This window comes from Petaurus breviceps, unplaced genomic scaffold, assembly GCF_028583685.1.
Source record: "Petaurus breviceps papuanus isolate PSGF00001 unplaced genomic scaffold, PetGlider_PUasm1.0 225, whole genome shotgun sequence".
NCBI lineage: Eukaryota > Metazoa > Chordata > Mammalia > Diprotodontia > Petauridae > Petaurus > Petaurus breviceps.
Genome location: NW_027185889.1, coordinates 15,993,841 through 16,011,479, shown reverse-complemented (window position 1 = coordinate 16,011,479; position 17,639 = coordinate 15,993,841). Strand labels below are relative to the sequence as shown.

General features: G+C 39.1%; 1 protein-coding gene across 2 annotated transcripts in view; it reads left to right on the top strand.

Annotated features, from left to right (window-relative positions):
- Positions 1-17,639, top strand: part of USP44 (ubiquitin specific peptidase 44) — a 44,830-nt gene that overhangs the window by 21,711 nt on the left and 5,480 nt on the right. For both annotated transcript variants that reach the window (XM_069095184.1, XM_069095185.1), the window contains 2 exons: positions 14,085-14,283; positions 16,052-16,160. In XM_069095184.1, coding sequence (XP_068951285.1) covers positions 14,085-14,283; positions 16,052-16,160 — 308 coding nt within the window. The remainder of the gene's footprint in view (positions 1-14,084; positions 14,284-16,051; positions 16,161-17,639) is intronic.

The window sequence follows — 17,639 nt, the reverse complement described above, 5'->3', positions numbered from 1 at the left end:
GCTTCAATGAAATTCATGATGCTCTGTTTTTGAGGATTCCCCCCCCCCCCCCCCGCCCTTTACTGGAGTATTTCCAAAGTTCATAGTAGCTGGTTTTACCACAAATGAAGATAAAACAAGGGACTGGTACAGTACTTAAGCTGTTGCTTTACAAACAATGATAATAACAGCAACCAAAAAAACTGAGTGAGAACTGGACTGAAAATTAGGATGAGAGAATATAATTCTGAAGGAAGAGTTGCAGGGTATTAACAGTTTTAAAAAGAAAAATAGGAAATATTTGGAACTTGGGTTATTGTGAAGATGATTGAGGTAGAATTTTGAGTGGTTGGGAGGGATTGGTAAAATTGATAAGAGGTCACAGAATTAAGTCCATTAGAATGTGGACTTGTTTTGAAGATGCCTATTTTTGTATTTGTATCTCCAGCCCTTAACACAATGCCTGGCACATAATAAGCACTTAATAAATGCTTATTACCTTGACAAAATTCAGCTAGTCAGACTAAATATTGAGGCAAATGAAGGTCTTGGTGATCTTGACCACAGCCTCAATTCTCTTATCAGTTAATTTCCCAATTTCAGGCCTGAATTAGATGTTTTTTAAGGTTCTTTTCTGTCTTTTATACTTTTTTGAGAACATAGAGAACTGTTGGTCTGTAGGCTTGAAAATGTTTGTGTCAGACTTGTTTCATCTTGCTGTGTCCCCAAAAGTATTACTCTATTCTGTATTTTGTTGGGGGGTTTTTTTTTGGGGGGGGGTAGGGACAAAGATTTAGGTCTTTTTCATAACTATAGATCTCTAGCAGCATTTGGATTTGATGGAGAGATAAGGAAGGATCTCCATTTTCTTGAAATAAGCTTACTTTTTTTTTTCCAATTTTTAAAAACATTTTTATTTAAAGTTTTGAGTTCCAAATTCTACCCTCCCTCTCCCTCCCCGCCTCCCTGAGATGGTAAGCAATCAGATATAGGTTATATATGTTCAATTAATTATGTAATTTTGTACAAGAAGATTCGAATAAAAGAAAACAATAAAAGTGAAATCAGATGAAGAAATTAAAGCTATCTAGTCATGAAAAAATGCTTTAAATCCCTATTGATTACAGAAAGGCAAATTAAAACAACTCTGAGGTGCCACCTCACACCTATCTTATTGACTGATGTGACAAAAGAGGAAAATAAATGTTGGAGAAGATGTGAGAAAATTGAAATACTAATGCATTTTTGGTGGAGTTGTGAACTGATCCAATCATTCTGGAGAGCAATTGGGAACTATGCCCAAAGGGCAATCAAACCGTGCATGCCCTTTGATCCAGCAATACCGCTTTTAGGTTTGTATCCTGAAGAGATCATAAAAAAGATAAAAAAGACCATCTGTGCAAAATATTTATGGCTGCTCTTTTCATGATGGCAAAGAATTCGAAATAAAGTGCCCATCAATTGTGAAATGTCTGAACAAGCTGTGGTATACGAATGTAATGGAATACTATTGTGCCATAAGAAATGACGAGCAGGTGGATTTCAGAAAAACCTGGGAAGACATACGTGAACTGATGCTGAGTGAGGGGAGCAGAGCCAGGAGAACATTCTTTATACACAGTAATAGCAACATTGTGTGGTGATCAGCTATGACTGATTTAGCTCTTCTCAGCAATGCAGTGATCTAAGACAACTCCAAAAGATTCATGATGGAAAATGATATCCACATTAAGAGAAAGAACTATGGAGTCTGAATGCACATTGAAGCAAAACTATATTCTCTTTATTTTCCTTCTTGTGGTTTTCCCCTTTTGTTCTTATTCTCCCTTCACAACATGATTGATGTGGAAATGTTTTTTAAAAAAAGAAAGAAAGTGAAAAATAGCATCTTTAAGTCTATTCAGTCAATATCAGTTCTTTATCTGGATGTAAATAGTATGCTTCATAATTAGTATTGCTGAGAATAACTAAATCATTTACAGTTCTTCATGAAACAATATTGCTGTTACTATGTACAACATTCTTCTGGTTCTGTTCACTGAGCATCATATAAGTCTTTCCAGGTTTTTCTGAAATCATCCTGTTTATCATTTCTTACAGCACAATATTATCTTATTACAATCATATACCACAACTTGTTTAGCCATTCCCCAATTGATGGGCATCCCTTTGATTTCTAGCTCTTAGCCATCACAAAAAGAAATGCTATAAATATTTTTTTGTACAAATAGGTTCTTTTCCCTTTTTTTGGATGTCTTTGGAATAACACACCTAGAAGTGGTATTGCTAGATAAATGGGTATGCAGTTTTATAGCCCTTTGGGTGTAGTTCCAAATTGTTCTCCAGAATGGTTGGATCATTTCACAGCTACTCCAATAGTGCATTAATATCCCAGTTTTCCCACATGCCTCCAACATCTAACATTTTCCTTTTTTGTCATTTTAGCCACTCAGGTGTGAGGTGGTACCTCAGAAGTTGTTTTAATTTGCATTTCTCTGATCAGTAGTAATATAGAGCATTTTTTCATATGACTATAGATAACTTTGATTTCTTCATCTGAAAACTCTCTGTTCATATCCTTTAACTTTTTATCAATTGGGGAATTACTTGTATTTTTACAACTTTGACTCAGTTCTCTATATATTTGAGAAAGAAGGCCTTTATCAGAGATACTTGTTGCAAAATTTTTTTCCCCAGTTTTTCACTTTCCTTATATTTTAGTTGCATTAGTTTTCTTTGTGCAAAAACTTTTTAATTTTATATAGTGAAAATTACCTATTTTGTGTTTGTAATGCTCTCTATCTTCTTTGGTCCCCAATGCTTCCCTTATCCATAAATCTGACATAAACTATTCCGTGCTCTCTTAACTTGCTTATCATATCACCCTTTATGTATAAATCATGTACCCATTTTGGCCTTTTCTGGGTATATGTGTGAGATATTGGTCTAGACCTGGTTCCTGCCATACTGTTTTCTAGTTTTCCGAGCAGTTTTTGTTGTAAAAGGTTGTATCTTTGGGTTTGTCATATGCTAGATTACTATGGTTATTTAGTGTAATAATGTAATTTGTACTTTACCTTTTTCCACTGACCCACCACTCTATTTCTTAGCCAGTTCCAGATTGTTTTGATAATTACCGAATAAGCTTTTTTTGGTCTGTTTATTGAGTATTTTTCCTCCAGTTGACATGTAAAAACATTCATTTTTAAAACTTTGAGTTCCAAATTCTCTCCTTTCCTCCCTCCATACTCCCCTCATTGAGAAGGCAAGCAATTTGATATATACATGTATAATAATTAAACTTATTTTTCAACTGCTTTAAGGCTGTACTAAGACTTTAGTTTTGTTTTTGTTCTCTCCTTTTCCCCTCATTAGCCTTCAGTTTTCATGGTGATTATGTTACTATATGTTTTTCTGGCATATTTCTTTGAAATTGCTTTTACAGATTCCATATGTAATTAATTTTAGAGCATAGTATTCCTGTGAGTTTTAGTAATCACTTCCTGTCATTTATACAGATATAATGAATGATTCTATATAGTGCCAGAGTTTTAGTTATATAGTAAATATTATTTTATTCTAATACTGCCATCTTGTTCTCACTGGCTGTCTGTGCCCTTTGTTGCGGCTAGTTTTACACTCAGATTTCATTCCATTTTATAAGTGAACTTTTCAAGTTCCAAATGACATGGGTTTGAATTCTGCCTCTGATACATCCTGGCAATGTGACCCTAGGCTCATCATTTCGGGATTTCATTGCTCTAGGCTAGCTGTGTCAAACCCAAAAAGGAAAGGGCCCACTAATTTGTACAAAAGGATCCCAGGGCTGCAATATTGACTTAATTTTCAAATGTGATATTATCATGGTTTTCTTGTATTTTTATTTTATTAAATATTTCCAAATTATATTTTAGTCTGGTTCTAGCACACAAGAAGCATATTGATCTTGTATTTGAGCCCTCAGTTCTCCTGTAATGAATGATAATATTAAAGAGAAAAGAGTGGGGAAAATTATAGACCTTTCCTTCTCCCCTCAGAATCTCTGTAATGAGAGAGAAAAAACAAGAACAAAAACCAGAGATCTAAGCTTTTCCACTTCTTCCCAAACTTTGAAAGGTTCAGGTGTCAGGAGTCTGGTCCATATAGGAGGTGATGTTCTCTTGATGCGCAGGGGGTGGAGATGGACTGGAGCAGCCCCAGGAACATCCTAGCTGCAGGACAGGTGCTTTTACAAACTCCAGTACAGTTACGGGTTTCTCCTGATATGAGGGTCTACAGCTACATTAGGGACACAGCATGGTTACCCTCTTGAACAGTCAGCAGCTCTTGTTCATGAATCAGGGTCATCTGTAGTAAAGTAGCTATTAGCCTCTTGAATGTAACCTGTGTTTGGATTTAGTTTGATACCAGTTCTTTCTCTTCACTGCCACCCAGGCATCTGCCAAAATCTTCGCCTCCTAGAGAGTCTTATCAGGGGAATGACTCAGAATCCTTGCCCCCCAGAGTCCTTTCCCCAATCTATAGTGACTCAGAATTACCACCAAGTTGGCCAGAGTGGGGTCTTCCAAGTAACTACACATCCACCATAATTGCATGTCAACAGTTTCACCACCCCACATTCTATTAGAAAGCAAGGTGCTTCCCAACAGTACTAACTCTTGGTCCTCTAAACCCTGGGAAGGAGTTCTCTACTCATCCCAGAAAAAAGGAAGCCTTCCAGTTGAGGGAGACCTGGGCTGCTTGTTCAGCATGTACAGAGCCCTCTCTGAAGGGTCATGGGTGGTGCTGAAAGTGCCACCCCCCCCATAATTGCTCTCCATTTCTCTATACACTTTCACTAGCACCAAACTCCCTCATTGCTTGCCTTGCAAGGTGACACAGGCTCTGATTCTTCTCCCTCCCCCCCCATTCACAGAGTGTCTGTTCACACTGATAGCAGCATTTTCCTAAGTCAACTGTTCTACCTTCTTTCTTACTCACATTTCACCAGTTGATCAGCCCATACTTTTATGATTGAGTATTGAGCAAAAGCTAAAATCTGACACCATTTAGGTGAAGCTCTACCTAAAATTAATTGACTGTAAGACAAGCTGGGCGTAAGGTATGGCAGGCAGTGGAGGGGAGTGTAATCTATCAAATGTATTTCCTTTAGAAATTTCATCCCCTCCCTTACAGATTCTTATTGATTACTATTGGAATTCATCTCAATGAGGCCAGATGTGAATGAATAATTCCCTGCATCTCAATAACATTAATACATAACAGTAATTTATTAATATAATTTATATAATTTATAATTGTTATTTATGTAATATAATGATATAATTTATATAGCACTTTATAGTTTGCAAAGCACATTCTCACAACAGTCCCAGGAGGTAGCATTTTACAGATGAACTCAGGCAGACACAGGTTAAGTGACTTACCCAGGGTCACACAGCTAGTAAGTGGGGGTGGATGAGAGGATATGAACACAGATCTTCCTGAGTCCAGACCTCTGATCATTGCTCAGCTTTGCTCCCCCAAAAAAGGGACAAGGAACATTCTTCACTTGGAGGTTCCAATAAATTTACTGACTTTGTAAAAGTACATCATCAGAGAGCTCCCCCATTAGTCCATGTAAATCAGCTGTAGGAACTGCTAGACCTTGACTCTGTTTGACCAGGCCCTCCAGAGTCATTGTTATGTTATTTTATCAGATTTTTCTTTGGAATTCTCTTGCAACCTCCCCCATTCCTTGGTGGAGAAGGTTTGTTATCTAAGAAGCTGGAGTCACTTTTTCCCAGGAGGAGGGAGAGGATGAGCCTAGAGCTTTCTTAACCAGGTGGGAATTGCAGATCTCTGTGCCAGGGGCGCTTCTCCTTTCTCGTGGTTCTGATCCTGGCAGTCGTTGGAATCTCTGGGTCAGAGACCGTAGGTAGGCTCTTAACACTGGGACCCCATTAGCCCATTACCTCCATCAGGAAAGATAACTTCATTTTTAAAGCCACCTGCTCTGTTAGCTCCCCTAGCTTTCTTTGCATGTTCCCTGAGAATCAAGAGTGTTATAGCTGCTCATAATATGGCCTAGTTTACTTTGAGCCTGTTATACTGGCAGCCCAGCTTATACAGAATTGTCAGCAACCAAGGAATCCCATATTGGGCATTTTGTTTACCCGCTGAGCAGCCTGACACCTTGGGCCTGAGTTAGGAGTGTGCTTTCTGTTCCATACGGGGTCAGGAGGGCTCTAGCCGCTGTGTGCCCATTCGGTGCCCTGCCATCTGATCACTCCACTCTTTGTAGCATTCTCTCCAGCTCACCCATGAGCCATGACGCCATCTTATCTCATTTTCACCTGCCTTAACTACGCCAGTGTCTGAGGTGGCTCTAAAGTGAGCACTTGGGTTCAGGTTTGATGTTGGGATGAAAAGAGGCACTTGAAAGTTAACAAAAGGAGATTTATTTTGCCTTAAGTCAAGAAAGATGTACAGAAAGGATACAGGCAAGTAGTTTTCCTGCATACATTCTACCTTGTTTCCATATGGAAATACATTGGATCATTAGAGTAGAATATGAATCCACCAAATTAGAGGGACTTGGGCCTAGACTCCACATGCCTGGGACTTTGTATGCCCTTAGGTGACCAGGGGGAGCTGGGCTGCCTATTATGTCCCAAGGATAGCTTTGTCTCCTTTTAGGATTTCTGAAATGTTTCTGAATTTCTGAAATGTAGGATTTCTACATTTGGACTTTGCTTTGTTCTGGTTTTATAGGTCAGAGCCTGTTGTAACAAATTCAAGGTAGAACTAGAAATTATTTCATTGTACCATTGAAGGATACCAGTACCACAAAGAATTAGCAATAATAAAAATTTACAGCTTGGTTATTGGTCCTGTTTGCATCTGCCAGTCATTCTACTGCAGTAAAGTATCATTGGAAAAAACGAGTTCTTCTCTTATGGCTCACAAATCTCCGTATAGTGAATATTATCAGGTACTCCCTGGATAGGGAGGGGATCCCTCAATAGGGAGGGGATGGGATGGAATAGGTGAGTATGAGGATTGAGGGGAGCAGAAATCCCAGCCCCACTGTTGGGGAAACATAAGCATAGAAGGCAGGCTTTTTTTTTTTTAAGCTGATTTTAAATGAGTTTGGTAGGAGGGAAGAAGTGAACTTCAAGCTTAGTAGTAGATTTGTTTATAGATCAAATGTTCTTTTTTGTTTGTTTCCTTGGGACTTTGCCAAAAACCTAGATAAACTGTAAATCTGCACAAAATTTATTGTTTTCTAGCTGCCAGTGTGTATGTTTCCATCATAGAGATAGTCTCTCTCACTTTGCTCTTCTAACTCCCTGGGCAGAGAAGAGCTTTCTGCCCTCCTTTGGAAGGCAGTCTGCCTCTTTCTGCTTGAACCACCATATTATTAGTGGATTTAGGGTATAATTGTGAAGTTTTCTGCTTCAGAGATGCATAGTTTTAAATAATTAGTTGATTGACACCAGCTGTTTGGGGAAGCAGACTGAAGGTGAAGGCTTCAGAAATGGGTATCTCCAAAGTGAATTGAAATGGTACAGTGATAATCATATTACCTGGTACCTTCACTGTGTAGATAATTTTGGATTGTCGTTTTTTTCTGGTCCTTAAGATGCTTACTTTAGATTTGGTGCTATAACCCCTATAAATAATGCCTAATGATATCACACATTTACTTTAAAGATAAGAAAATATATGCCCCTATTTGAAATGCAGTATAAAAGTCTAATAGGTTTTATAGAAAAATAAAACCAACTTTAATCTAAGTAACTTGGATTTATGAGATATATTTTATGGGAATATGTAACATACAAGGCTTTTTTATGGCCTATAAGAACAAAGATGTGGCTTTAGAGACAGAAAAATGAATGCAAACTTGGCCTAAATATTGGTAAGAAATGTTTACAGTGTAAAGGCATCCTAGTAAATTATACTTTTATAAACAAAGTAAATCTGAAAATGGGGAAATAACAGTAAATACTCTAATATTCTGGTGGATTTGTGATCTCCTTGGAGATAAGGATATTTTCTTCAGCATTCTTGTCTGCCTGTCCTATGGGACTCTTGCCAAAAATTCACCCCAAGGAACACATCCAACTTGCTTGTGCCTTGCTCAAGATAACTTAACATTAATGGGTTATTGTCCACTGGGTATCCCTTACTCTTGCTGTACATTTTAAAAATAACTATCACACATACCCCCTTTATATATATATCCTCATTTAATCATAAAAGCACAACATGTGTAGTGGAAAGAATGTTGAATTTGGAGTTAAGGACCAGGGTTCAAAGCCTGCCACTTTGTGCCTATATAGGGAAATTATCTCAGGTTCTCAGTTTTCCTCATCTACAACATGAGGGTAATGAATTGGGTGGTCCTTCTGGCTTTAAATCATGTGGGAGTCACCTGTCTGCCTTTTGTTAAATTATAGATGAAATGCAGAGAGGTTGGCTTGTCTAGTAACTGCTATAGGTTACCAAATTGCTTTGTGGTACCTTCTTAGTCTTTTTTTTTTTTTTGAAAAGAGTATTTTATTTTTTCCAATTACATGTAAAGATAGTTTTCAACATTCCTTTTTTATAAGGTTTTGAGTTCCAAATTTTTCTCCTTTCTCCTCCCTAAGATGTTAAGCAGTCTGATACAGGTTATATACATGTGCAATCATGTTAAACATATTTCCACGAGTCATGTGCCAAAATAAAAACAGAATAAAATGCCAAAAATCATGAAAAAAAAAAGCGAAATAGTATGCTTCAATCTGCATTTAGATTCCATAGTTCTTTCTCTGGATGTGGATAGCATTGTCTATCATGAGTCTTTTGGAATTGTCTTGGAACATCGTATTGCTGAGAAGAGGTAAAGTCTAACAAATTGGTCATTCCACAATGTGGCTGTTACTGGCTACAATGTTCTCCTGGTTCTGCTCACTTCACTCAGCATCAGTTCGTATAAGTCTTTCCAGGTTTTTCTGAAGTCTACCTGCTCCTCATTTCTTATGGCATAATAGAATTCCATTACATTCATATACCACACCTTGTTCAGCCATTTTCCAGTTGATGACATCCCCTCAATTTCTGATTCTTTGCCATCACAAAAAAAGCATCCATAAATGTTTTTGTACATGTGGGTCCTTTCCCCTCTCTTGTGATCTCTTTGGGACACAGACCTAGTAGTGGTGTTGCTGGATCAAAAAGGTAGGCAGTTTGGTTGCCCTTTGGGTGTAGTTCCAAATTGTTCTCCAGAATGGTTGAATGCGTCTTGCCAGTCCTTTTGTAAAACCTGGTACTGTTGACCATTCATTGCTCCCTGAGAGGTTATTTTCCTGTAGGAAAATGAGCAGGATGGTGGTATCTCTGAAGCTGGAAGGGTTCTGATCACTGCTTCTGCCCCTTCTTTGCTGATTCTTCCTCTTACTGACCCCATGAGGTAAGGGGGTGCTTGTCAAAGTTAATTTAACCTTTTTAAACCCTCTTCAAAACTGCTTTCTGTCATATGGCTTCCAGAGCTATGCTGCGGAATCCCAGATCTCTGTTGTTTGTTCTTATCTCATCTAACCATTTCCAGCTTATATTTCTAGCTGACTCAAAGTCAACTTATTCAGAACAAATGGAACCTTCCTTCTGATTTAGTTGTTTTTAGTGCTGCCTCTGTCTTCCTCATCCTAGTCAGCTTTGTTGAAGAGATCTTGGGTGCTAGCTTTGACTCACTTTTCAGATCCAACTAATTGGCGATTTTGTCAGTTGTTGCTCTTAATGTGATCTCCTGTCCTTCCCTTTTTTAGTAGTCCTACTAGTATTGCCAAAATAGAAGCCATTGTTGTTGCTGCTAGTCTGTAAGATCTGGTCTCACCCAGATGTTTTGGAGGGGGCTCCAAACGTCCTGTACTACCTTTCCATCCAGAACCCTGCTGCTAGGCATGCATGATCATTATGCCACTCCTGCTTAAAATCCTTTCAAGGTTTACCAAATAGAATTCCTTAGCTTGTACTTCTGAAACTCTCCTAATGGCACTACCTTCCCCCAACACCAACCCGGAGTGTGTGTTATGTTAAAGGAAGGCTTTCCTTCTCATAGGCCCAAATCACAACTCTGTAACCTCTTCTCAACCCAAGCAGCAAACCTGGTCTAATCAGTCTTTCATATGAGAACATTCTTCTGGTTAAACTGGTCCTTCATTCAGTGCCTGAATGGAATGGTTTCAAGACCTTCATCATCCTAAGCATCACTTTTCTGAATGTATTTCAGGTATCAGTGTTCTCCCTAAAATGGGATGCTAAGGAACTGAACAGGCTATTCCAGGTGTGTGGTCTGACCAGGGCTGAGTACAATGAGATAATGCTCTCTTCTCACTTAGGACTGTGTGGTTCAATTTTAATAGCTCAAGATGAACATTATTCTTTCCCTCATTCTCATTCATCTCCCTTGTGTTAGGACTTCAGCACATGGTTCCAGCTCTCTCCAAATGCTTTTCCTTTACCCTCCTACCCTCCTTTGTGACTTTGAGATCTTTGTTGGTAAGAGAGAAGTCCCCCTGATGTCCCTTCCTCTGAAAGGACATGGGCATTCTGTTCTGTGTGTTCAGACTCCCCTTCAGATCCCTGCAATGCTCTGTATGAAGGACTACAACTAATGAATCACCATTTCATTAAAGTGAAGTTTGATACTTTATTTTATTGAACTGCTATCTCCTTTCATAGTAGTAGGAGCCTGACAGGTTTTAAAAAAGCTTTTTATGGTTCTTAAATGTTATTGTTTCCTCTTGCCTTATATCACAGTCACTTTCTGGATAGAACCTTCTCCTCTACACTCCTACCTCCCCCCCCCTCCAGTTCTGAACCCTTCCTTGTAATAAATTAAAACTGTGAAGAAGCCCCAGTGCAGCTGGCCCAGGACTGTTCTCTCTCTTTCCTGAGGGCAGAGGTTTGTCATTGTCATTGTTTCTCCTGGACCTTTGCTGGTTTCCTCAGTTAATTAGAATTTGGCTTCCTTTTAGCAGTCTTTTAATGGTTGTTGGCATTTGTTTATATTCTGTTTTGCTGATTTTAGTTTGCATCAGTTTGTATGGCTCTATCACTGCTTTGAATTCCTCATTTGTCATTTCTTACTGAACAGTGATATTCTGTTGCATATCCCTGGTATCTGAGTGCCTATTTTGTTTCTAGTTACTGACTATCCCAGGAAGTGGTGTTACCCGGTATGGAGTTCTAGTCAATTTACCAGGATAGAGGGGCCCAGTCACAGCCCCAGTAGCACACTCACACACCTGTCACTCATAGCCCCTCAGACCGTGATGGTATCTTTTTTTTTTTTTTTTAAGCAATTGGGGTTAAGTAACTTGCTCAAGCCTACACGGCCAGTTATTTCTGGGTGTGGTGCTGAGTGTCTGAGCCCGGGATTCGATCTCCAGGTCTTCTCAACACTGGAGCCGGTGCTCTTACTTGCTGTGCTACCTGGCCGCCCCGATGGTATCCGTTTTAATGTGATCTTTGGCAGTTTGTAGGGGTTCAGGTAATTGCTCAGACTTGTTTTCCCTTGCTTTGCAGTTTAGAGCTAGTTTTTGTGTGAAAGTTGCTAATTTGCAGTTGTTTTGAAAGCTTTTCCTATCTTAGGAAAACTCACCTGTTAGAAATAGCTCTAGACTTTGATAGGTGTGTTGATTCAGTCATTCAGCAAGCATTTAGTAAGCATCTCCTGTGTGCCAGGCACTAGAGATAAATGCAGTGAGTGATTTTTAATCCCGCCTCTCACGTAAATAAATATGTGGGATGTTATAAAGAGAATAAAAGTGAAATATGTGAGTACAAGAGAGGTGAGGGCATGAATAGTTGGGTGGATGAAGAAAGCCTTTGTATAGTAGTGTTTACAGATAGGAACTCAGTTCTGAGATGAGGAAAGAGTGAATTCTGGCCATGGGGGAATAAGCCGGAGGTGCAGTGTGCCCGGTGTGAGAAACAAGACAGCCAGTTGGACTGGATTGCTGAGTGACTTCCAGGAGGCTGAAAATAGAGATTAAGGCCAGACTGTAAAGGACTTTAAAAAATAAATAGAAGAGTATATAATATTTAATATTATATGTTAATATAATATTTAAAAGATAAATAGAAGAGTTGTCCTGAAGGGAATAGCAGGCCCCTGGAGGTAGGGACTGATAAGGTCAGATCTGTGCTTGGCAGGGAGGCCACTGACCTAGTGAGAGTCTTTGAGGCCCAGACCTAAGGTTATGGTGGAACAATGTAAGTAGGGACAAGGGGTAGAAAGAGCTGAAATGTGGAAGGAGAAATGGCAAGATTGGTAACTGAGTTTTCCCTGCAACTAAGATGTTAGAATCTCTTAAAATTTGATACAGATGTTTTCCCTACTAGAGAAATTTCTCTTATTTTATCTGCAGTTATTTCCTTGTACAAAAGCTTTTATGTTTTTGTAATAAGAATGGTCGTATTATCACCATTCAGACTTAGGAAGGTGTTTTTTTAGGGTTTGGTTTTTTTTTTGCCTTTTGGAGGGCAATTGGGGTTAAGTAACTTGCCCAAGGTTACATGGCTAGTTTTTTTGTGTGGGTGTTAAGTGTCTAAGGCCGGAACCCGACTCAGGTCCTCTTCACTCTGGGGCCAGCGCTTTACTCACTGTACCACCTAGCCACCCCCAAGAAGGTGTTTTAAAGAAAAGAAAAGCATTCAGAAATTTTTTTCTCCATTAAACTTGTCCAGTACCTTTTTTTGTTATATCCCATTACGAACATGTTCAGGACAAATATTTTTTTTTTGAGTAGTAGTCTAGTTTATATTTTTTTTTTCCAATTTTTAAAAAACATTTTTAGTTGAAAGGGGCATGGGAGAAAATATGGGAGAAAGTAGATTGGAGGAGGGGATATCCTGTGGGACTGCTATTTTGGGGCGGTGGGTAGGAGAAAAACGGGGAGAAAATTTATAACTCAAAATCTGGCGGAAACGAATGATGTAAATCAGAAGTTAATAAAGCATTAAAAAAAAACATTTTTATTCAAAGTTTTTGAGTTCCAAATTTTGTCCCTCCTTTCTTCTCCTTCCCTCACTTCCTCTCTTCCCCCTGAGACAACAGGTTATACATCTGCATATAGGTTATAGATAGATAGATAGATAGATATAGGTTATACATCTGCAGTTATGTAAAACATTTCCATATTAGTAATTTTGTACAAGAAGACATGTAAAAGAAAGAAAATAGGGGGCAGCTAGGTGGTACAGTGAATAGAGCACCAGCCATGGAGTCAGGAGGACCTGAACACAAAAACTAGCTGTGTGACCTTGGGCAAGTCGCTTAACCCCAATTTCCCTCCAAAAAGCAAAAAAAGAAAAAAAGTGAAAAATGACATGTTACAGTCTGTATTCAATCAGTATCAGTTCTTTCTCTGGAAGCAGATAGTATGAATCACCATTAGTCCTTTGGGATTGTCTTGGATCATTGTATTGCTGAGAATAGCTAACTCTTTCACAGTTTCATCAAACAGTATTGCTGTTACTATGTACAACATTCTCCTGGTTTTATTCATTTCACTCAGCATCAGTTCATGTACGTCTTTCCAGGTTTTTCTGAAATCATGCTGCTTATCATTTCTTACAGCTCTGTAGTATTCATCACAATTATTTACCACAGCTTGTTTAGCCATTCCCCAGTTGATGGGCAGTCTCTCAATTTCCAATTTAGTCACCACAAAAAGAACTGCTACAAATATTTTTGTACAAATAGGTCCTTTTCTCTTTTTTGGGAAGTCTTTGGGACACAGATCTAGAAGTGGTATTGCAAGATAAATGAGTATGCACAGTTTTATAGCCCTTTGGGCATGCTTCCAAACTACTCTCCAGAATTGTTGGACTAGTTTACAACTCCACCAACCATGTCCCAGTTTTCCCACATCGCCTCCATCTAACATTTCCCATTTTTGTCATTTTAGCCACTTTGATAGGTGTGAGGTGGTACCTCAGAGTTGTTTTAATTTGCATTTTTCTTATCAATAGGATTTAGAGCAAGAATTATTTCTTTTAATGGAGATGCTGCCTTTACTAACAGGGCATTGGAATACTATGAGAGAATAACTTAATATTTATATTTACAGGTTACATGTCTTGCATGTGATAATAAATCAAACACAGTTGAACCTTTCTGGGACCTGTCACTGGAATTTCCGGAAAGATACCACTGTAATGGAAAAGAAATGGCTGCCCAGTATCCCTGCTTGGTTACAGAAATGTTGGCCAAGTTCACAGAAACTGAAGCTTTAGAAGGAAAAATTTATGTGTGTGACCAGTGTAACAGTGAGTAAAGACAGTATGTAATTTTAAATGTGTTTTGTGTCTTGAAAGGGTTTCAATATTGCGAAGAAACATAAAGGAGAAGGGAAGAGTTTCTCCAATAAAGATTGTCTTTATTGAGGGAATATGGGCTTCTGGGATAAGCAATACCCATGTAATCCATGGGTCCCTGGGCTGACTGCTGGGGGCTTAGTGTGATTCCCCCACTCCACATGGTGGCCTGATCTTTGACCGTGTCCTGCCTGTACCTCTTCAGATTGATAACATGGAGAGCTTAGGCTGGGGAACACGAGAGTGGGGAGATGGGGAATGGTGGGTAGAGGACACAGTGATGGAAGGGGTGTGTGTGCATGTGTGTGACAGAGTGAAAATAGTGAACTGTCCAGTGCATGTGCTGCAGAGGTGAACCTCTGCTGGGTGAGTCTTGGTATGGGGAGGATCCACCTAAGAATGAGATCAAGAATTCCTGTTAAGAAACAGACAGCATTCTTCACTCAGCAGCAGCACAACAGTCAGCCAAGAGAGCGTTTTACTTGGTTGTCCTTGACAAAATTGACCCATCTTCATGTGTGATAGGCTTGGGGTTGGTTGTGTTTCTCCACTGAAAATAGTGTTTCATTTCTGTGTCTTGCAAAGATGATTCTAAGGGGTTTTTTTGTTTGTTGTTTTGCTTTTTGGAGGGGGAAGGAAGGCAGGGCAATTGGACTTAAGCAACATGCCCAAGGTCACACGGCTAGTAAGTGTTAAGTGTCTGAGGCCAGATTTGAACTCAGGTCCTCCTGACTCCAGGGCTGGAGCTCTATTCACTGTGCCACCTAGCCGCCCCAGTTCTAAGGATTTTGATACTAACTTGGAGAGGATAGGTACTTACCACCAAGCTCCTTTTAATTAGACCTATCTTTCTGAATTGGAGACACCATGTCAGCTATTGACTTTATTTATTAACTTTAGGCATTTCTATAATTGTCATTTGATTTTTGGGTCCTATTTTTTAAATCAGGTTTTTTATCCCATATAACCTAATGAGTAGCTAAAAAGAAAGGAGTTAGCTACTTATTAAGAAATCATGGGTTTATGGCAAATTTGTGTTTGGTGATTTTTTTTTTCCTCTCCCAAGTATCTTAGAACCTTTTACTTGAAGAGTGATGAGACTCTAAATCATACCTCTCAAGAAGGCAAAAGTCTTTTGTACCATATTGAAAAGCAAAATTATAGAAGGAAAGTTTTATTTCCGGAATATCAGAATTACCAGGCCTTAGAGATAGACTTGAATGTACAGAATGATTTTAAATTAGCAAGGCTCTAAACACAGGGGTGGGGAACCTGCGACTTCAAGGCCACCCTCTAGGTACTCAAGTTCCCACGTTTGACTGAATCCAAACTTCATAGAACAAATCCCCTTACTGAAAGGATTTGCTCTTGGAGTCGGTCAAAAGGCCGCACCTAAGGACCTAGAGGGCCATATGTGGCCCTGAGCTCACAGGTTTTCTACCCCTGGTATAGAAACATGTTGCTCTCTATTTAGAGGAGAGCTCATCAAAACTGATTTCTCATAGGTAGGGTGATTCCTCCTCCTCCTCTACAGTCTCTTTGCACTGTTCATTTGCTCAGAGCACTCTTTTTTTTTAAAGTTGTAAAAAGTTAAATTTTGACTCAGTTCCTAAATTAATTGGTTTAATGAGATTTTTTAACTATTGATTTTCTTAAATTAGTTTTTCTTTACCTTAGTCTGAAATTGAAATTGGGTTTCGTTATACTTTTTCCATTAAAGCAAAGCGAAGGAAATTTTCTTCAAAACCAGTTATACTCACAGAGGCCCAGAAACAGCTTATGGTGTGTCGGCTGCCTCAGGTTCTGAGACTACACCTTAAACGATTCAGGTTTGTATCAGAGATAGCTATTTATAAACTCTGCACATTTTTTATTTTTAACTTACTGAATGTAATCAGCCTTATCTCTTAGAATTAATCCATTTAATGATAGTTTTCACTGAACTGTTCTTGTAAAAGTTTTAGAACCTTCATGGTTAGTCTTGCCAGGGGATGGCATGGATCTGCTTTTGTTAAAATGTAAAAATCTCCACAATGAATGCAGCACTTTCACGATACTTGTGGGTTTTTAAAAGTCAAATATACTTTAAAATATAATTTTCCCAATCTACTTCATTTTTCTTCAATGCATGGCCTTTCTGCATAGTAGCTACTTAATAGAGGTTTGCTTTAATAAGAAGGCATGGAGATTCTTAAAAAGAACTGAAGACAAACAATCCGAAGTGTCATTGGCATGTTGAGATCGAGTGCTTGTTAAAATCCATGTTAATCAGATTGTAGTGATTGGTTTATGATTCTTCACCCAGATGTCGATATTAGACCCATTGGTTAATCCAGCTAATGTAGACACCTCTGGCCATTGTGCTCACTCAGTAAATTTAGCGCCTTGATTGTGCATGGTCCACACTGATAAATTGTGTTTACTCTTGGCGAGTTTGTTCTTGGTGTGGTCATCGCTAGGTCTCCTGGCTCAGACCAGCAGTGGCTCCTTGCTGTCTGACAGATGTAGCAGCAAGCACCCCAAGCGTCCTCAGGGTTTGCTGCCAATACAGGTTCTTAGATCTGCTTTGTTAAAGGAAAGCAACTCAAAATGGGTTAACAAGCTTACTTTAATTAGTCAGACATATATCGTTTACCTTGTTCAGGGGAAAAGGTCAGCACCCCGAACTTCAAAGTACACAGACAGAATTATCAAGACAGAAACAGATCAAGTAGACAGCTTTCCAAACTGTCCAACCATTACATCATACCAAATCAACATCTGGGTTTTTCAAAGCCGGGGGGCTCTGGACAACGGCTTCCCAGAATCCAGATCAAATCACAGAACACTTCTCAAAGTGAGCCCCAAAACAAAGCTACACATCAGGGCTCATATAGCCTTCTCCTGGCTCAGAGAATGTAACAACCTTTTGGACCCACTGGCCAATCAAAAAATATCGACTGAAAAACAAGCCTCCCACCCCAGGCTCCAGGTGCACTTTAGCCTAGGGGCAGGGAAGATCTTCCAAATTTGCATTCCCATTACAACAGATCACATCCTAACCCCTCAAATTAACATTTAGGCCAAAGTGATTTTTTTTTCTTCCAGATGTTTTTCACACTTGGCTAATACATGAGCCCCACTGTCTCTCCACCCTTCATCAAACCAGGCTTCTCTGTCTCCATTCACTCTGTGTCATTCCTGTTCCTCCTTTGCTCTTTGCTCTTGCTGTCCCAGTGGACGCCTCAAGCCAAAACCTCAAGTTGTTCATATTTTGTGCAGCCCATGCTGATCTCTCTCCCTTCTCATTTATACTTTATTATATAAGC